General features: G+C 45.3%; 1 protein-coding gene across 1 annotated transcript in view; it reads left to right on the top strand.

Annotated features, from left to right (window-relative positions):
- Positions 1 to 20,805, top strand: part of HS6ST2 (heparan sulfate 6-O-sulfotransferase 2) — a gene marked incomplete at its 5' end in the record, with an annotated part of 55,495 nt that extends 34,690 nt beyond the window's left edge. Inside the window, one exon of the mRNA XM_081336319.1 lies at positions 19,920 to 20,805. Within this exon, the coding sequence (XP_081192445.1) occupies positions 19,920 to 20,619 (700 nt within the window). The 3' untranslated portion in view covers positions 20,620 to 20,805. The remainder of the gene's footprint in view (positions 1 to 19,919) is intronic.
- Positions 20,806 to 21,377: the final 572 nt, after the last annotated feature.

Genomic DNA, 21,377 nt, shown 5'->3' with positions numbered 1-21,377 from the left:
GAAAATTGGAAGAGGAAGGTATGTTAGATATGTTTGCCACCTTGAATTATTTGTAAAAAATAACAAGGAAGGAAGGAAAAGAAGCAAAGAAAGAAAGAAGAAAGGAGAGAGAAAGAAAGAGAAGGAAGGAAAGAAAGAAAGAGAAAAAGAGAGAGGGAGAGAGGAAGACAGGCTTTGACTGAGACAAATTTTTCTTTAGCTCCGGTTTCACACCAGTCAGGAAAAAGGAATTGCTGGCATGTTCAGACTCGCCCTCCCTGGGTGGCTTGAAGATGGCTTACTCTGGAGTAGTTTCCTTCCTTCTCCCCCCCCCCCCTCTTGCTCCTGCAGAAGGAGACAGGAAAGGAGTTTCTGCTGGGAGAGAGGGAGGCAGCAGCTGGGCAGTTGGAAACCAAAGGATGCTGTGCTAAATTTAGCCGAGGAGCTGGAGGCAAGGACACTCGGCCAGGCAGGGACAGGCCATCCTCGGCGCTGGGGAGACTCGGGATCTGCTGTGGCTTGGAAGTGAGGGAGGAGGGGGAGATGCAAGGTGGAGATGAGAGAATCCACTCGGGTTCCCTTGAAGAGTCCATTGGTGGTTTCCCAAGCCAGCGAGAAAAGTCAGTCAGTCTCCACTGAGTGAAGCCGGTGTTATCCAGCACATGTCATTTAATACGTCAATCACGTTTCTAGTCCTCATGAGAATCAGAGGGGTTTGGGAGCATCGTCAAGCATTTCATTGTTACCCGTGTTGGTCGGTCTTCCAGGTGCCTCTGAACTTTCTCGGAGCACCGTTATCCAGCTCTGGCTAAAAGCGCTGGTCCACTGCATGGCCTCAGTCAGGATCAGACTCGAGCTGTTGCTGGTTTTGAATGAAAGGAGAATTTCCAGCAGGCAACCGAGTCTAGTCTTTCCAGGAGACCAAGATAGATAGCCAAAGCTTTTCATAAAAGAGAAAAAAGATTTTCTCCTAGATAAATGCTGTGAAATATTTATCACTGTCTCTTTTCATGTCATCCTACAGTGCTGGCTGTTTTGATGTGTTTCTTAAGGGTATCAGAGAACTGTTTATCTGCCCTCTAAGATTTGCTATGCAAACAGATTCCAGGATAAAATAGGTAATTCACCCAGAACCACAAATGAAGAGAAGAAGCTGAGGTATCCAGGAGAGCTGAATGTAGACGAATGAATATAGACCTGAGGACTGTAAATAGTCAGGAAGATGAGGACTTTGGGAAGTAAGGCTATGGTCTGTTTAAGAGTGAGAACCAAGTTAGACATTTTCTAGGACCTTGGCTACTTTAAGACTGGTGGACCTCAACTCCCAGAATTCTACAGCCAGTATGGTTGGCTGGGGAATTCTGGGAGTTGAAGTCCACAAGTCTTAAAATTGCCAAGGTTGGGCACCCCTGTCTTAGAACGACATCCTCTTGGGATGGCAGTCTCCTAGTTTCCCAGTGTCCATCACCAAGGACATGCCATCCTGTCTTAGAAGGCATTTTGATAGTCACCCTGGATATCTTCAGCTCTCCTGCTCTAAGCAGTCAGTTTTGAACCTCCTAAATTATCCAGCCACCTTCAAGAATTGTTCTTAAAGTTACTGTTTGATGTTCAAAGAGCAAAACCGCAGTAGCTTCTCAAGATCATATCAGCACAACAGGTTCAGAAAACCAGCATCTTCCTGTTTCTTTCTTCAATTGCCAGACTTCCAGATTTGGATTTTGAGACGGGTCCTTCAGAGGCATGGTGCTCCAAACACCCTTGGCTGTTTTCATGGCCACCTTGGCTGACAATTTGTTCTGATATCCTGAGGCTTTATTTCAGAAATTGCCACTGTTTCGTTCTTGTTAATCCATGGCTTCGGAGCCTATTTTTGCTCCTAGTGTTTGTTGCTGCTTTGGTGATCAGCAAGTCAAAAGTGTGATTTTTTCCCCCTTAAAAGATGGGATTATAAATGAATAAGCCATCCATTTAGAGTTTTAATAGTAAGCATCCTGTTGCTAAGCTAATCTATGCAAAGTGGATTGTAGACTTAGTACTTTTATTTGGTGTTTTAATTAAATAAGAGCCAGTAAGGATGAGATTGGGAATTCAAAGACTCTGAGAATCTGAAGTTTGACTTTCTTTCCTAAATTCCCTGACCTTTCAGCGCTGCTGTTTCCCTTTATCCATCACGCAGCAGCTCTTTGAATCTGACCCCACCAAAATTGGTTTGTTCATTGAACATGCAAATAAATTACTTTCCGTGGGCTGAAATTTGAATTGACATTTTGGCTGGGGACAAAGTCTCTTATTAATTATGTAGAAGGGCCAGAAAACTCTCAGTAACCTTGAAAACCAAGTGATGAAAAGTGAAGTTTTCCTTGCAGCAGGAATTATTTTTAATCAGTTTTTCCTAGCTAGGCTTACCTGCATTAATACAGTAAGGAAACGCTGAATAAGGGACCTGTTGTCCCAAACTGCCAAAATTAATTTTGGGGTATAAAATAATTCCCGCAGATAAAAGAAATTTACCACAGCAGTAGCTGTTTCCACACATGTAAACACACACACTCTGCCAGTGGTCAAGGTTGGACTTGTGTAGAACATATCAGAGTAATCAAGGCTAATTATTCTTCTGAGGGATCTTTGCAGTGACTACTGTATAAACCGTATTTGGGGAAATCAAGGGATCCAAAACGGGGAGGGATGAGAGTCATTTTGTAAATATTTTCCTACTCTTTTAACTTATAGCACAAATTTATTATTTATTTGTTTCTTAAATTTATTTGCCGCTTACCTCACCATAGGGCTGTTCTAGGTGGCTTACAAGAATAAAAAGGAAGAAGAGGACAGCGGGGTGGGGGTGGGGGGGGCCTGCCACCAATCCAGAGTCCAAATCCAAATATAAGAATGGCAACATTAATAGCTGGAATTTGCTACTGAAATCCTGTCTTTGTATAAGCAGAAGACATAAACTCTTGGTAGAAGTAAAATACAAAGAGAACAAAACAGTTTAATGTTAAAGGAAATGTCATCTTGTGTAACGGGAGAACTTAGAGTTGATGGAGAAGAAATGAAGGCAGTAGGTAATTTTGCTTTCTTGGGCTGAAGTATGAAAATCAACAATGCCCTGAAAAAGGAAAGAGATTAATTGTAGCAAAGAAAACAGTGCCAAACTTAGACAAAATCAGGAAAGATAAGGACGTTTCAGTGATGGTAGAAATCAGAATAGTTAAAGCAATTTTGTTCCTCAGTGCTATTAGAGAAGGCTCTAGACCAGGAGAAAGAACAGGAAGTAAAAAAAATAGATGTTCTTGAATTAAGATTTTGATGATGGTTGCTAACAGAGTCACAGACTGGGTAAAGGCCAAGGAATCCATTTTGCACCAGATAAAGGCAAGGCCCTCTTGGGGAGGCAATGATCTGCAAGCAAAAATACACACATTTGGGACGTGATGGTCAAAGGACTAGAAAAAGAGGTTATATGTGGGAGGTTGAGTGAAGTTGGGTGGACAGGTCAAAATGCTAGGCAGTTGTCCATGCCATGATCAGAATTTGAAATTCATTTGGAGGCAGGTAACTAATTGGATTCATGAGCTCATCCATGAGCTTATTGGCTAGTCTTAGTTTCTGAACATACTTCAGTCACTTGAGAAATAATTGAAAACCCTCGAGGCTCTCAAAGTGAAGAATGCCTTAAGATTAGTTCCAGAAACCATGCTTCCCATCCCTATCCCAGTTGAGGTCTATGAGTCAATTGCAAGAAGGCAACTTGGACAGAAACTCCACCCTGACAAAATCTGGTTAAGATTGCAGAAGATGTTGACCATTGCTGGTGAAATGTTCTTCTCAAACAAGCTAATTCCAACAAATGACTATTTATTGCAGATCTTGAGGGATTGAGATAACTTGTGCTTCTGATTTACTGTCATTCTTTTAATGTCATCATGAATATTTGATGGTTGACAGTTTTATTCTCCCTTTTCTCCTTTTCCTGTAGGTCAGGGCTGATCTGTTTTGCGTTTTTCATCATCCCTTCCAACTGGGCTGCCTATTGAGATGCTGTCCTCGAAGCCTTTAGCTGGCTGACTCTCTGATTGCTATTTTGGCTTTAGATGAATTTTAATGATTTTGCTTTCACTATGCTTGGATTAAAAACAAGAAATAAAAAATAGGGGCGGCATCTCCTTTAAATGCATGGTGCCCCTCTCGATCTGCAGAGGGAGATTCTGACTTTGGGGGGAGCAGACGGTGGCCTTCTGAACCCGGATTTTGCACCCTTTCCCCCAACCAGTTAAAAAGAAGTGTTTCCAAGAAACCCAGTTCTGCAAAAACATGGAGTTTAATCCCAGAATCTACAAACATAGGCTAATATTCAGGAAAGGGATAGGAAGGCTGATTCTCTCCCCCCCCCCTCGCCCGCCGTCCCCTTGTTCTGCAGAGCGGATAGGATATGCGCAGGTCGTATTGAAGCTGACACATCTTCAGATCCGCCTCTTTCCATTCCCATCTCTTGCAAGGCAGAAGAGTGATAAATGCATCACTGGAGAATGTTTACTTGCTTGCTGATGGTGCCTCTCTGTGACTCCCGTGCATTTTTCACGCTGGGCTCCTTGATGGCTTGCATTCTTCGTATCTATTGGACTGTGAATAGTTCTGTGTCTCTTTTGGAGCTAGAGCTGGTGCTTTTTTTTACGTTTTGGTTGTTGGCTCTGAAGTTTGGGTGATTAATTTTGACAAAGGAACAAGCCAACCCCCCCAATGTCAATCCCTCCCCCAGAATAAACTTGGCTGCAGTTCCCTGCTGATAGGGAAGAGAAATGTTTATCTGGAAGTTTAATTAAGGCTTTCTGTAGTTTTAAGCTGCTGCTCCCTCTTATTAGCGTTTGGGTTGGAGGGGCATGGTGGGACTGGCAGTCCCCAGAATAAGGGATGAGAGCAAGATTTTTAAAAACCCCAAGTTTTATTTAATTTGCATATTAAGCATTCCATTACAGTTAATCTGAATTCTTCCCAGGCATCGGTTCCCATTTCAGTCAGATTCAAAGTGGCAATGGGAAGAAAAGTTTTGAGGGTTCCTGACCAGGAGTTCCTGGCCTCAAACTCCCACCTCCCTTTGTGATTTCGGGGTGTATTAGGCAGAAGGACTACAAATGGTCCTTGACTTAATGACCCAAAATGTGAGCCCAAAATTTCTGTTGCTAAATGTGACAGTTGTTAAGTGAGTTTTGCCCCATTCTACAACTTTTCTTGCCACCGTTGTTAAGTAAATCACTGCAGTTGTTAAGTTGGATGTTAAGTGAATCTGGCTTCTCCATTGTCTTTGCCTGTCATAAGGTCGCAAAAGGGGATCACGTGACCCCAGGACACTGCGCCTGTATCTGAAGAACTTGAAGAACCTCAACTGAAGACGTTTCTTGGATGAGAAGCGCAACATCTTCAAGGAAAAACAAAGTCCAGTTGTCTCTTGAAAAAGCACCTTTGGGACCACCAGAACCTGGAGGACGGAGAACCTCCGTGGACCTTCACATGGTGCTAACTAGGGCTGGTCTTGCCTCAGAAGCAGGCTTAATGTGAGCTTGAGAGAAAGCTGCTTGGCAGGAGAACTAAACTCTCTCATAGCCCATCCCCGGCCCTTTAAAAGCAATCAGCTCTTTTCACCCAGGCATGAAATCTTGCTTTGTTTTTTGTTTCATTTCGTTTTTGAGAAGCTAGAAAATTGCCTTTCCTTGGAGCGTTTTGTAGTCTTCGCATGCTTTGCTTTTGTGTGAATATTTATGATTGTTAAATGTTCACCTCATTTCCAGTCCATTTTGGTTTTTTAAAAAAGAAATGCACCACCCAGGGAGATCCACTGGGAATGATCAAAAAGGGTCAAGACTTATTTATCTGTTTGTCAAATGTAAATGACTGCCCGTCTCACAAGAAGTGAGACTGGGTGCCCTTCAGTGGTGTGACTGAAGCTCAGCCCATGCAATGGACATATGAGCCAGATTTTCATTTCGTTTCGTTTCGTTTCCTTCTTCCTTCCTTCCTTCCTTCCTTCCTTCCTTCCTTCCTTCCTCCCTTCCTTCCTTCCTTCCTTCCTTCCTTTCCTTCCTCCCTTTCCTTCCCTTCCCTTCCCTTCCCTTTCCTTTCCTTTCCTTTCCTTTCCTTTCCTTTCCTTTCCTTTCCTTTCCTTTCCTTTCCTTTCCTTTCCTTTCCTTTCCTTTCCTTTCCTTTCCCTTCCCTTCCCTTCCCTTCCCTTCCCTTCCCTTCCCTTTCCTTTCCCTTCCCTCCTTCCCTCTCTTCTTTTCTTCGTTGGCCACTAAATGCTCTGGGCAGCTTTAAATACACATATATGTTGTGTGTGTGTGGTTGTGCATTTATCTCCTTGCTTGCATGAGGCCACCTTTGCATCTTGGAATTTTTTTCTAGCCTTTTCAGTTGGGAGGGTGGGACGATTGGCTAAATGTGTGTTTAGGGGTTATAAATAAAGCCCCATTTTACTGACGCTTCCCTTTTTTAGAGCACTTGATTACGGAAGGGTGGCAGGCACTGCATCAAAAAGTAGAAGAGTTGAAATAAAATGTTTATGGTCGGGTTCTGACTTCTGCCAGGAAGAGAGCTTGATCAGAATTTTACAAGCAACAGTTCAAGTGGTAGAGATTAAAAAGAAGCCAAGATTTATGCAGGCTGGATACTAACCCATTAACTTATATAGGAGGGAGGGCTGCTGTTCACAGCCGCTTATACTCATGTGGGGGACCACAGGGATGTCCTCTAAGGACATTGACGTTGTGTGTTCCTCGCCTTTCTATTTACGGAATGTTTTCTCAGGATGATTGAAAACGCAGCAGGATTTGACCAACTTTTTTGGGGGGAAATGCGTCTTGCTTTTGAGCCATGTACAGCTTGTCCTTCTTCCAGCGGGATGCAAATGTTCTAATCCCCCCAGGAAGGGTCCGTGTCCAGCCCGGACCCTTCAGGTAGTTCTCCGCATCTTGGCCAAAGGTCTTTTTCAGCCTGATCTAAAACTGTTAGGAATTGTCCTTCCCAACCTAAGGTCTGGCTTCTTCCTTATCTTCTAACTAATCACATACCTCCAGAGGAGCTAAATGGTGGTTGGATGAAAGGCAGGGCAGTTGTTGGCCAAAGACGCAAATTGTTGAGGCTGTAATGACCTTGGAGTCAATAATGCTGTGGGTGAACTTTTTCGTTGTGGTCTGGAAACGGATGTAGGGTGAAGCCACAGGCACAGACCTAGCTATTCTAAACTCTAAAGGTGACACAGTTATGCATATTGTAAGCCAGGCTAGTATGGCTCGTTCAGCAATCCATGATTAGAGCCTGGTTTAGTGCAGTCTGTGTTTAAAGTATGGTTTACTGCAATATGTGAATTGCACTGAACTGTCTATCATTTTGTCAGTTTGAGTCATAATTTTTTCCTATAAAACTGGATAAATTTTAAATCCTTGCTATATTTCATTTGGATCTCCTTGGTTAGGTCTTCTAAATAATAGCAAAATAATACTTTTCAAAATGTTGTTTCCCTTCCCTCCCTCCCTCCCTCCCTCCCTCCCTCCCTCCCTCTCCCTTCCTTCCTTCCTTCCTTCCTTCCTTCCTTCCTTCCTTCCTTCCTTCCTTTCTTTCTTTCTTTCCCCCCCCCCTCTCTTTCTTTCATTCTGGATGGAAGTATGTCTTCCCCCATGAAAACACTGTATGGATAATCCCTCTTAACACAAGCAGGCAAAATAATGCTTGTCTTTGGGAGATGATTCCATCATTTGAGGCCATACTTACAGGAATGAGTAATTGCAGTCTACCATGATGGTGGACAATTCTGTAATTGCTGCTGTGAAGCAAGACGGTCCTTTGATCAAGACAGGCTGAAGCATTAAACATCCTCCACAATTCATAGCATCACCTGCAGGGGGGCAGCCCTCTCCCCACTCTTCTGAGTTCTGCTTTTCGTACATCCTTCATTCTCCGCAAAGTGCGGCGTCTGACATCCGATATTATTACTATTGTTATTATGTTTGCTTTGGATAACATTGGAATAGTGAGATGCTTGAAAATTACCCGCCTTGCTGAGCTCTAATAAATCAGCAGAAAATATATTGAAGTCTCCAGCCAAGCATTGGATACCAGGCAGAAGTAGCAGTTCAACAGTATTATTGTTGGAGAACAAAAGAGCTAAAATTGTGCTGAATTTGGAGCCAAGTGGTGGTTTTATTCCAGTTCTCTCTCTCTCTTTTCTCTTCCTAGCTGTTCTGAAATTAGCCTGAATTTTGCTGCAGATTGAAGGGAATAGGAAGAAGGTCTTGACTTCATCCACCTGGCATGAATTTCATAGGATCCCAGCCTCATGCCTCACCCTGGATTTTTCTGGTTGGCTTTCTTGTGAATGATCCTGGTTAAGGTTCTGTTAGCAGCAGAAGTAGTGTGAATGTTAATCAGGGTATGGTTTTAACCATGTTTAGAGCTCTTGGTTGAGAGAATATTGTATTTAACATTAGACATATTTCATGCCACCGCTAAAATAGCCTAAGCCATGATTATGGCATTCCCTTCTAGCTAGGCAGTATAGTCCCACTTAAGCCAAATGCACACATACCACCGAGTCACACGACCGTGGAAAAAGCTACCGTAGCTGGCTGGGTTCATTACAAAGCGATCAGCTCTACATGCCCATGACTATGTTTACCCATCACTCTAAGCCACAACAGAGCAACCACATTATGGCTTAGCCTGTGATATATAAACCCAATATGTAGCTCAGGGACTATTATTCTTGCTTTGTTTCTGAGCAGAGTCACGAGAGATTTAAGAGCTCCTATCTAAACAAGGAAGGTCAGAGGAGAGCTACATTGAGGACTTGACTACATGTGACGTTGCCAGAAATTACACAGCAAGAAAATATGCCTGGAATCTGGAAACAAGCTGGAGGAAGAGGATAACTCCTGGCTTGGCTTTTTTAGTGCACCAAAGACATGAGCAGACAGGTATCGTGTGCTGTGCTTCGCTGTTCTTTTGAAATGCATCCCTGCAGCTGTTTGGGGTTCACTGGACCTTGGTCCATGGGCATCATCGGAATGGATGAAGCTCCCGTTCTTTGACAAATGTAGTGGAAGAAGGATTCTCAAGTAGGCAAGCCTAGCCTTGGGAGCAGGGCAAAAATTACATTTCTCCTCCCAAGCTAGGAAAAAATAAGGGAGCCTGACGAGAAGACCAGTGGTCTAACCGTATCAGTATTCTGCTTCCATTGAAGTCAGCCAGATGCCTCCAGGGACCCAACCAGAAAGATGCAGGGATAGATAAATTGGATGCGGGTGTTTTGGTTTTTTTTTTAGATGCGGAAAGTTGTTGGTGTGCTGGAGATTCCATATGACTTTGGGTGGGATCAACTCAATTCAACATATGCATCTCATCTTCCCTGAAGCTCGCTTAATAATGAGTTTTCCAAGAGGAAGGGAAATGCTAGCGGGATCCCACTGGTTTTGTTGCCTCAATCAACTTGAATGTCTTCATTATCCTAGGAAGATGGACCTCCAATGCTTGTGGTCCCTGCTGTGTTTAGCCACACTGAGCTAGGGATTGCCAAGTTGAATTCTTAAAATTGCAGCGGGTTTTTTTAACGAAGGAAGAAGAACTGAAATGAGGAAACCACTGCTTTGTTTACCCCTGTTGTTGTGGGCATGAATCTTCTTAAGAGGCACCAAACTATGATTATCTCTCCTGGTTCATAATGATCCATTTGCATAACAACTCTCCATTCAAGCCCTATCCATACCTATGAAGGATTTATGTAGCTGCCTGGAATATCTCTTCCTGGTATACAAACTAAACAATGGAAGTAGAAGCCATCCCAGGGGCCTAGCATTATTTCAGGCAACTTGCATAATTAACCGCTGGGCTAATTGTTCAGCACTAGAAACTCCTTTTCCTTTGTATGGTTTAACTCTAATTCTGCCAGTGTGAGCTTTTCAGTCCCTTCACCCACAGACAAGGGAAGCAGCTCTGCAGTTCAGTTGTCAACAAAGGAGCCTGCTGTGATTGCATCAGGTCTCCTGGGGGGGGGAGTTGAGGCAGGGGACCAGGAAGGACAATAGGTGAAAGATGCCTTCTGATGCGGACCTCATTGTGGTGGGCTTTGATGGATTCCAGTCTGTAGAGGTTTTCACAGTTTCAAGTTTCCACACCAAGCCGGGCTGTGGCTGCAGTGTCTCCTTAAACATCAGAATAGCGCTTCAAGGACATTTTTTATTAGCTTTAGTGACGGAAAATCAATAGTGCCTGTCCTGAACACAATGGCATTTCTGTATGTCCGGAGTGGAAAAATTAGCCTGACCTAGAATCCAATGAAGGTTAGTAGGTCATCTCCCACCCTTGCTCTAATCTTCGTCTGCTGAATAAAATTCCAAATGGTTGGCTTTGCAATCTCAGCATTTCTCAACCTGGGTCTCTTAAAGGGTGGGTGGACTTCAGCTCCCGGAATTCCCCAGCCAGCTTAGCTCATGCAAAGTCCACCTGTCTCCAAGGGGCCAAATGCTACTCTAAGCCCTGAGCAAACATTCCCTCATCAGATGCCTCCAAGATTTGGACAGCTTTTAGAATCCTAGGATCAGGGCTGGCTGGGGATTCTGGGGTTTGGTGTCTAATACATCTGTGGTCAATGAGTTAGGAAAGATGGCTGCAGGTTGGAGAAGATGATGATAATGTTATCCATTCAGTCATGTCCAGCCCTTGGCGATTTCATGGACCCAGTCTCTCCACATCTTCTGATCTTGCACTCCTTTGAGTTGTGCTGTGGCTGGTATCCAGCTATTGTGTTCTTTGGCAGCTTGGTTTCCTTTTACTGCTAAGTCTTCCAAGTTGGAGGAGGCCACCATAAACCATAATGTTCAAGCCACGGTGGCTGTTATCATGTTCAGGGATTTTGGTTGTGGGGAAAATCAGCATCTCCCATGGGGGACCACCTTGCCAGCTGAAAGTCTCAGGAATCTGCAGAGGCACAGCTGTCTCTCCTAGATCTAGATGACTTGGCTTCCTTCTGGTCTCCTATTTCAGGGAACACAGATGGCCCATTTCAGCACAAAACTCTTAAAGCCGAATCAGCAAAAGGGAAAGCTGGGGTGTTTTTAAAGGGGGGGGGAAATCTGAGAACCTTGAAGCGAAGCAACCTCTCTTTCATTTAAGAAACAGATTGATTTAACATCAGATGAGCTGAACATCTATTTAAATGCTTGAGCAGGTTGCAGACGTGCATAAATAATTTTGGGGTTTCAGGCTTGGTGCTGTGAGCATCTTTTCAGCATGACTTTCACCCTCCTAATATAGGAACTATTTAAGGGGATTAACCAACCCTGCTGCCTTGCAATTGGATCGCCCATCCAAGGAATCACCAGGCCTGACCCAGCATAGCTTCTGAGCCAAGCAAGGCCAACTATAGATCAATATCAGTTCAATAAAATAAAATTATAATTCAGAATTAAACAAACCACCAGATACTCCAAATCTATTTATTTCTTCTGTTGAATTAAAAATTGTATTTGACTCCCCCCCCCCTTGCCATACGAGTTTCTAGAGCCTTCTTGTGAAGGCTGGAATGGGGGGGGCTTGAATGTTGACTTCTTTCTCCAAATTGATTCCTTTCATTGGGAAGACCTGGGTCTCCACAAGGGTCTAGAAGAAGCAGCGGATAATTTGGTGCTTGCTGAATGCTTGCCAAACTCCTGTTCCGTGGTCATAAAAAGAAGCAAAAGGCTTCTACAAAGCAGAATGACTCTCCTCGGTTAGATTAAAGGGGCGAAGGGCCGTTCAGCGTACACTTGGCTGAACCTCTGTTCCTTTTGAGTCTCAACATGGTTTCATAATTAAATGAAAAACCAGGGTGGCTGTTAACCTCAGCCATGGTGGTCATCCTCCTTGAGCCGACAGAAAGAAACCTTGCTTAGATGCGGTTGGGAAGGAGGTTTGCCAGAGAGAAATACAGCTTCAAGGTAATGCAAATTTGCTTTCGGTTGCTGTACTTCCTGTGCATCCAGATGATGTATTTTCCTGTTTTATTGGTCTTTGTTGCAATAAATAAACCCAGGAGGTCAAATATATTCTGGGGCCTATAAATATGGATTGGAGTGAAGAAAAATGCTTTCCAAATCCACTGTCCTTGTGGAGAAATTTACGAGGATCACATTTTCTGGAGCTGATTTCATGTGGTCACAGGCTGTGCTAAGGAGTGGCATCTGACATGCAGGGGCAGAGGAGAGATTGAAGGTGCCAGGTGACTCACTGGGTGCCTTAGGCTGAACAAGCTGTGGCTTGCAAACCGGGATCCTTTGCTTGAGATGACGGATCTCTTGTAACACGTGAAGACCTTGGACAGGACTTCCTTGATAAAAAGACCTTTGCCTGGAAGATTTATCTTCTGGAGACGTATTGAGGGCATGTGGTGGGTGGTTCCACAGAACGGTTGGCATGGAAGAAGAGCTTCCAAACGCCCAGTGTGGGGTGGTCATGGTAGGCATGACCAGTATCTAAAAAGGTTAAATCGTGGCAACTGGACCAAAATTTATTAAAACTGAGATGTTTCATTATTCATCCAAGTAACTTCTTCAGTCAAAATGAAAATTTTGGGAGACAGTCAGAAGAGTCTTTAGAATGAACCTGGTCTTGCATACAGACTGCAGGGGGTTTCTCCCCAAATGAAAAGCAACATGTAAACATAGCCATGACCAGTTACCAAAAAAAAAGCAAACTGGGTGAGATGATCTCTATCTTCTCAGCTGCCTTTGAATATATATTTTTCTGTGAGCAGGCACTTTTCAAACAAAGCCACCTGCCATTTTTAATATCAGATAATGTCTTGAGGGCACGTTTGTTGGGGGGAAATCAGGAGGACGGAGAGAGGGGGATGCTGTGCTTTGCAGCACGAGTTTCCTGTTCATATTTTTAATTAAAACTTAGAATCTTTGGGAGAGTCTCTGTTCATTCCAATGTAGCCTCCCCTTGCTCAGAGGACCAGGCTAGGGCAAACTCTTAGCTGGAGCTGTTGCTCCCAAACTGTGGGCCAAGAAAATTAAAGTCAGACAGAGCAGGGCAAGCTGTCCAGGATACCTTATTGCCACCATGTCCTCACTAAGTAAGAAGATTTGGGCATGGTCAGTCTAGAGAAAAGAAGGACCAGGGGTGACCTGACAGTAGTGTTCCAGTATTTGAGAAGCTGCCACAAAGAAGAGGGTGTCAAGCTATTCTACAAAGCAACAGAAAGCTGGAAGGCTCAACTCCAGAAATTGTGGGTTTTTAAGAAGAGATTGGACAGTCACTTGTCTGAAATGTTATAGGGTTTCCTGTTTGAGCAGGGAGCTGGACTAGAAGACCTCCAAGGTCCCTTCCAGCTCTATTCTGATTGATTGATTGATTGAGTCATGATGGTGATCCAACCATCATCCTTGCAGTTGTCAGCCAGAGGTCTCTGGGGCGAAGACCATTTTTGGTGAGGCCGAGGATCATCTCCTGCCATTGCTACACAGCATCTATTAATTCTGCATCCTGTTGCTGATAAATGCGGTTCTGGCAAATTTGTGGAGGGACTTTTCCATAAAGTTGTTTAATTCTCTTTGAACACTGTCTCAGCCAATGGCTCTCTTGAGTTATTTGGTGAGGAATTTTATAAATTAAACAAACGGTTGGTAGATAAATTTGCTCCATGCATACATAAATCCCTGCCAGATTTAGACTCGTAGCTAGGCATTTGTAATTGTGTGCATATATCTGTTTACAGAATAAGGCAAACCAATCATTTATTTTGGCTGTGCTTGTGTGTGAATATATGCTGGGGGAAGGAATTGTCTCTAAATAGACAGTTCCAGAAATGCCATTGGTGTCGAGCAGATTTTTGTGGTTTGTTTTTTTCCAGAAGCAATTAATGAATTAACCAATTACTCATGTCAATCAGTGCCTTCAGCTCGGATCCAGATGTCTGTTTGATGGAGGCACCAAAAGTCCATTCTTGGAAGTACAGGTGGAAATGGGTGTTTTTCACATGCACTTTGTAATTAATGTGGAGTGTGTGTCAGTGGGTTGCGTTCCTCTCTTCACGCAGCTGCAGGAACAGTGGGGGCCTTGCTTGGACAACTAGCCTTTGGGTCTGAGTTGTCCCCTGGCCAGCAGTGGTCCTCCTGTTTCTCCTGCCCATTTTTTGTTGGTGCAAGAGTGTCGAAATTGCATCCACTCCTCATGTTCAACTTCTGTGTTATTTGTGATTCTGCTGTGGGAACCAACTGGGGTGAATCAACAAACCAAGTTGAAAGAAGCCATCACGCCTTACATATCGGAAGGCTCTGCAGTCCCCCACCTGTTAAGTGCTCAGAGCAGAAGGGAAGCATAAAACAGTCGACAGCCATATATTATTCTTCAGAGGAAGATGGAGCATTCTTCTTTCTGGTTTTGTCTCAACTGGGTTGTCAGAAGTGCGAGACAACTGTTCTCCTTTTAATCGTTGTTTTGAAGGACCTTTGGAGGGGAAGCTTTGTCCCTAAAGCTTCTCTGGCTTTCTCTGCCCTGTGTTCGGCCTGGAGAGATTGGGTTCCTCTGAGCACTTTAGAGAGTCCATCATGGCGATCTTGGAAAGTTCTGAAGGGAAACCTTAAGAAAAAAAATCTGGAAGACAAATCCTGAAATGGAGAGCCTGTGTAGGGATAAAAGATCACCTGGTCTCTTCTGATCCAGGTACACCACCAGTTCCTCCCATCTAGATCATGAGGGTGTCAGTAAAGGGCCCCCTTTTAAAAAAATTTCTTTCCTTATTTGATTTTTATAGCTGCCCATCACAATGTGACTCGGGTCCACTTTGACGTGCTAGCTTTCTACCTTTGGGAATTAAGAGCAGGTCGTCTGGTGAGCCTAACGCCTCTGCCTGCCTGCGTGTGCTGTCTGAATGGGGCAACCCAGGTCAGTTTTCTGCTTTTGCTGAGCACCAGGCCCAAGGGCTCAAAACTTCAGGATTAGCCCTACAAAGCTAGCCAACTTCCTTCCTTCCTTCCTTCCTTCCTTCCTTCCTTCCTTCCTTCCTTCCTTCCTTCCTTCCTTCCCTCCCCTTTTCTCTTCTCCTTTCCTTTCTGAAAGAAACATGCTTGAAGGGGGCGAAACTGACAGCTGCAGAGGTGCGCTGGTATTAATTAACTTATCCTGCCAAGAGCATCTATTGATTTGTTTTTACAGCACTGTGATGAGCCTGATTAGGATTGCAGGGGGGAGCCCACCGTCCCAGCCCTCCCTCCGAAGGGAAGGGGTAAGCAGCCCGTCAGGAGGAGAGGAGAGGAGCTGATGGCTGGGCTGCCTTCTGCCTTTGGGAGGGAGGGATGTCTTGTTTGGACATTGCTGACAGCCTCCCCGAGTCTGTGTTTGTCAGCCTTTTATAATTTGCCCCCCCCCCGAACAATGAGTAGCTGTTTTTAATTTTCCATCCACCTTCCTCCTTTTTCCTCCTCCTCCTCCTCCCTCCCTCCCTCCCTCCTTCCTCCTCCTCCTCCTCTGCCTCCAGTGGTTAACCCTAAAGAGAGCCCAGATTGTGAGCTGTCAAGTGCAAGAGTCTGGATAAACAGCACAATAAACTCATGTACTGTACAGCAACAACAGCCATATTTGTGCAGATGCTGCTTCTGCTTGGAGAGAAATTTATGGCAGACATTTAGTGGTTTCTCTCTGCCTCCTGAACGTTTCCACCGGGTTCTCTTAAGGTGCCTGTAATTATGTGGTCTCCTCCTGCCTTTCTCTTAAATTACCCTCTGTCTGGGCAACGGTGCTGAGAACAGGAGGCTGTCTCTGGGTCCACCTTTTCCTTACCCGTCCTCCGCATCAGAAAGTGGGGAGAGAAGCAACCTGACCCCACAGGTACTTTTTCCAAAAGGCAACTGGACTTTGTTGTTTTCCCTCAAAGACTTTCACATCTCATCCAAACCGGAGTTCAGTTTTAACTCTTGCGATTCTGTTGGGAACAGATGAATTTTAGCACCTTGAATGAAATGTACTGACACAATGGAGCATTTTGAGTTAGGGATCAATCATCTTTTTAATAGGGCGACTGATGTGCCCTAGTATGACAACCACTCTGACTTTCCTCCCTGCAGGCTTGAGGATCTTGTGAATTAGAAATCCGCCAAGAGAGCTCTCCCTGATCCAGTAGGGCTTTCTCCAGAGGATCCCTTCGATTTAGTCCCCCGTTCTCTAAAATAGGGAGGACTGGAGGAAAAACCAAGGACTCCGGCATGCAAAAGGAAACGATGGGCTGCTTCGCTGGCTAGCAAAGAACTCCCCCATTTCTAGGGCTCCCCAAAACTCATAGCTTCAGTGGGAAAAAAGAGTCCAATTCTTTTGGCTAAAGCGGTGGGAGCTGAGGGCTCTTGTGCCATGCGGTCAAACCCTGAGGGAGGCTGGCTTTAGATCATTAACACCACAAGCCTCTGCAGTTCTTGCCAAACGGTTTTCTTCACGTGACTTAATCGGTACGGTGGTCGGCTGGCCCTGCTTTAATTTTATGGCGCTGATTAAGTTTCCTTAGCTAATATGGGTTGCTTTTTTGATTCAGTTAAGCGAGAATCCCCTTCCACTATGTGGAAATACCAGAGGGCTGTAGTTATATAGCTATACCAGTCGTGTGTGTGTATTTTTTTCAATTGATACCAACTCCCACGTCACCTACCCAAGCTCCACTAAATGAAATCAATGGAAGCTTAAATTAAAATCACTGGGGGACCCTGCTAGCCCCTGCTCTCGGTCCGAACCAGTAGTGTCCAACCTTGGCAACTTTAAGGCCTGTGGGCTTCAACTCCCAGAATCCCCTAGCCAGCCCTGAGCACTGATCATACGTCCCTTCCTCCAGCACTGTCGTACCTTCGAACAATCATTGAATGACTAGTCGTAACTCAAGGACAACCTCCACAAGGTGGGTCCTCCTTTCTGAGCCAAGGGGGTTAAAGGTCAGCCTTTTCACTAAAAGATTTGACTTTTGTAATGATGTACAGGTATTCTCGACGTACGACCACAATTGAGCCCAATACCTCTGTGGCTAAGTCAAACATTTGCCAAGTGGATTTTGCCAAATTTTCTTTCCACCATTTTTAAGTGAATCACTGCAGTTGTTAAGCGAATCTGGCTTCCCCATTGGCCTTGCTCGTCAAAAGATGAACACGAACGCGGGATGACAGCTGTCATAAATACGAGTCAGTTGCCAAACACCCTAATTTTGATCATGTGGCCCTGGGGATACCGCAAAGGTTGTATGTGTGAAAAATGGTCGCAAGTAACTTCAGTGCCACTGTAGCTTTGAACAGTCACTAAATGAACTGTCGTAAGTCGGGGACTATCTGTATTTCCTGGAACGGCTTTTATGGTTGCCTCTGTGAGGTTTGCAGGTTTTTGGTCTGCTCCTCGTTCTCCTGGTGTTTATTCCTTTTTCCTTTGTTGCAAAGACTTTATGCATCCACCAGTTTAATTTCAAAGGGAAGCTACAATGGGACACCCCCCAGGCATGAATTTGTGGTCCATGTGGGAGGGGCTAAATGCTGTGGCTCCGCCCCATGGCAGTCTCAACCCAGGGGTCACCCGCCACAGATAAATCAAGCGTTGGTTTTATCTGGCTTGGGCTGTGGCAAAGTGATGGAAAAATTGCAGTTTGTGCAAAAATGCAGCACCAGGATGATTAAATGGGGCTCAATGGAGAGTGACAGTTGTGGGATAGCTTTGCTACCGATGGAAAGCGCAATTTTTTATTAAAACACCCGGTGCTTTCACCTGTAATTAACTTTGGAACACTTTGCATTCTTCGGATGTGCTTAGATATTAACTTTTCTCTCTCTTCATTTCCCACCCTCCCCCTTTTTAAAATTTAAACAGGGGAAGGAATACTGCTGCATTGTAGGATCTTAAAATAGCAACCAGCGTTTCAATAAAAATGATCTCCTGCTTTGAATTTGCTCGCACATCCTATTTAAGCACACTAAGCTGCACTTTCTTTATTCCTTTCCTTAATCAAATATTTGAAAAACTTCTAAGACAAACTGTTTTAATGAACATTGCCAAGAGTGTCTGTTTCTGCATGCTAAAGGAGGACTTCAAAAGTTCCTTGCTGTTTTAGGGAAGGGTTGCCTAAGTGAAACGCCCAAGGTCGCCCTGGATGCCCAGAATAATTGGGGATCTTGGCCATCTTAACCTATGGAATGACCTAAGCCAGGGGTCCTCAACCTTGGCAACTTTAAGCCTTGTGGACTTCAGCTCCCAGAATTCCTCAGCCAAGCAAAGCTGGCTGGAGAATTGTCAGAGTTGAAATTCACCCAGCATCAAATGGCCGCGGTTGGGAAATTCTCTTCTAAGGCTAGAGAGAACCTCCGGTGCGGGTGGAGAGTCCAGGGAGCAACGGCAGGACCTTCAACAGATGCAGCTCTCCTACCGTTGCAGTGCTGGACAACAGCAGCATCTTGTTCAACCCTTTGCAGGAAAATTGATTCTAACAACCTCCAGAGATGGATGTCCAGGCTCTTCTTAAACATCTCCAGAGGTGGAGAACCCAACCCACAACCTCCATCGAGAGATTCTTCCCCCCGAGCGTGAAATGACACGAGTGCCTGCAGTGTGTGGCCATTAGGTCCAGGTGGCCACAGTGGCGTGACCAAACTCTGCCTATTTATAGGCATCACATCAAAAACAGGTGGAATTTCAATCACACCATTGCAGCTGCCATCTTGATTTTTTTACTGCCCCCTGCAGGCACCATGCAGTGAAGCATATTGTGTTACAGGTGTGTTGATGCGTAGGAGGGTGCATGGTTGTGTTTCTTAGGTGCCTGTTCGGTACATGCCATTTTACGGATAGCGAGCAGAGTAGATCGGTCAATACAATTTTTATCCATTTTTCTTTCTGCTTCAATGCTGCTTGATTTCTGCCACTCAGAAAGGAATTCTTAAAATCTCTTCAGTCAAAAGGAAAGTGGAATCTGCTACTCTCTGCAGATTTTCAGTCAGTAGAAGGAAAAACAAACCAATTTTGGGGGGATTTGATTTGCGGTTCTCATAAATCTCCATATAGTGATCTGCTTTGGGCACTCTGAAGCCCATCATGTGAAGCTTTTTGTGCATTTCAGCTTCTTTGCTCTTTTAGCGGGGGCTCTGTGAGAAATTTTGCTTTTTTGCTTCAGGTCTTAACTGAAAACTTCATGGAGTTTATTTGTCACCATTTCCTTCTGTTAGAGTTCTGCTTTCTCTCTTTTTGTGGAACAGCGACCTCTTGTGGCGTACCTGCGCCAGCAAAGGGAGCAACGGGGGATTGGAATTAAAGAAGAAATTTCATTTTTGTGAGTTTTGCAGTTATACTTTTGTGATGGGTGAACTTCTTTGGGCCTCGGTCTGGTTGAGGTCTTAGGCAGCGGTTCCTTCAGCCTCTCCTTTTCTGTCCATTGAGTAGCTCAGCTTGGAACTGATAAATAGAGCGAGTCCTCTACTTATAACCACAGCTGAGCCCAAAATTTCCCTTGCTAAGCAAGAGTTGTTAAGTGAGTTTTGTCCCATTTTACGACCTTTCTTGCCACAGTTGTTAAGTGAATCACTGCAGTTGTTAAGTTAGAAACACGGTTGTTAAGTGAACCCGGCTTTGCAAAAGGGGATCCCATGACCCCGAGGGACGCTGCAACCGTCGTAAAGACGAGCCAGTTGCCAAGCGGCCGGATTTGATCACGTCGTCATGGGGATGCTGCAGTGGCCATAAGTGTGAAAAACAGTCGTAAGTCACTTTTTTCAGTGCCGTTACAACTTGGAATGGTCACTAAAGATGAACTTTTGTGAGTCGAAGACTACCTGTAAATTAATGAACTGCATTTGAACTGGGCAGTGACTGACCTCAGTCTTCCCAGCTATGTTGTTCATCAGGGAGCCCCCCTGGGGCCCTTCGCTCCTTAACGGTGCTTTCTTGTTCTTTTCCTCCCTCAGGAATTACTACTACATCACCATCCTGAGGGACCCCGTTTCCCGCTACCTGAGCGAATGGAGGCATGTCCAAAGAGGAGCGACCTGGAAAGCCTCGTTGCACGTCTGTGATGGACGCTCACCCACCTCCGAGGAACTTCCTAGCTGCTACTCGGGGGACGACTGGTCCGGCTGTTCCTTGCAAGAGTTCATGGACTGTCCCTACAACCTGGCCAACAATCGCCAAGTCCGCATGCTGGCAGACCTGAGCCTGGTGGGCTGCTACAATCTGTCCGTAATGCCGGAAGAGCAACGGAACAAGGTCCTCCTGGACAGTGCCAAGGAGAACCTCAAGCGCATGGCCTTCTTTGGCCTGACGGAGTTCCAGCGGAAGACCCAGTACCTCTTCGAGAAGACCTTCAACATGAACTTCATCTCGCCCTTCACCCAGTACAACAGCACAAGGGCTTCCAGCGTCGACATTGACGAGGCCACCCAGCAGCGGATCGAGGCCCTCAATTTTTTAGACATGGACCTCTACGATTATGCAAAAGACCTTTTCCTCCAGCGATACCAGTTCACCAGACAGAAGGAGCACCAGGAAGCCCGCCGGAAGCGGCAGGAGCAGCGGAAGAACTCGCGGGCTAAGCAGGGCCACAGCAGAGAGCAGGACAGCCGAAACGCAACCACGGATTACATTGGAAATGTGGAACAGTGGCGATAATGAGGGCTCAGAGAGGATGGGCAGAGCCAGGCACTTCTCCGGGAGAGGCGGGGAGAGGGGTGGATGTGGGCGGCCTTTGGCATTCAGTGTTGTGCTGTAGGTAGGTGGACCTTTGAATCTCTGTGTTGTCTCGGATCTGTCAAGAAAGAAAGGAAGAAAGCCTGGCCTGTTGGGTGACCTGGCAGGCCGTCAGTCTCACTTGCCAGGGAGAACCCAAGTGGAAATGGCAAAGGCTTCGCTACAAGGACTCTGATTGGGGGGGGAGAAGGGGGGGATTCCTGAGATGGGGATCCATTTCCAGGGGAACCATTTCCAGATTTTATAAGGTGGGCCTGAGATTCTGGTAGTTTTTTATATTCCATTCAGGTCTCAGAGAGGAGAAAAGTCCCGGGCAGGGGATATTAAATTGGGCCATGGGGTGGCTGCAGATCCATTCATTTATTGCTTTCAGCCTTGCGTCTTTAGTTGGAGAAGCCAACCATTCCATTTAATGCTCTTCTTTGCAAAAAATGCCTTTTGGCCGCAGCCTAGGCGCGCTCTATTTCTTCCTGCCTTGGCAGGGTCTTTGCTGAGGGGATGGGGCTTCCCTTAAGCCCTACCCCTGACATCCGGCCAACCCAGGTAGGAGAAGCGTGACCAGCGGTGGCCAAAGTGAGTCCAAAGACAGGACTGCCTGTCCAGGTCAGCATTGCCACTCACTGTCATGTCACGTCAAGTCTCCTCCTGCTTCTAAGGTCTCTTACCCTATTGGGAGGGTG

The sequence above is a fragment of the Vipera berus genome (genome assembly GCF_964194415.1).
Source record: "Vipera berus genome assembly, chromosome: 11".
Taxonomy (NCBI): domain Eukaryota; kingdom Metazoa; phylum Chordata; class Lepidosauria; order Squamata; family Viperidae; genus Vipera; species Vipera berus.
This window is presented reverse-complemented; position numbering and strand designations above follow the sequence as displayed.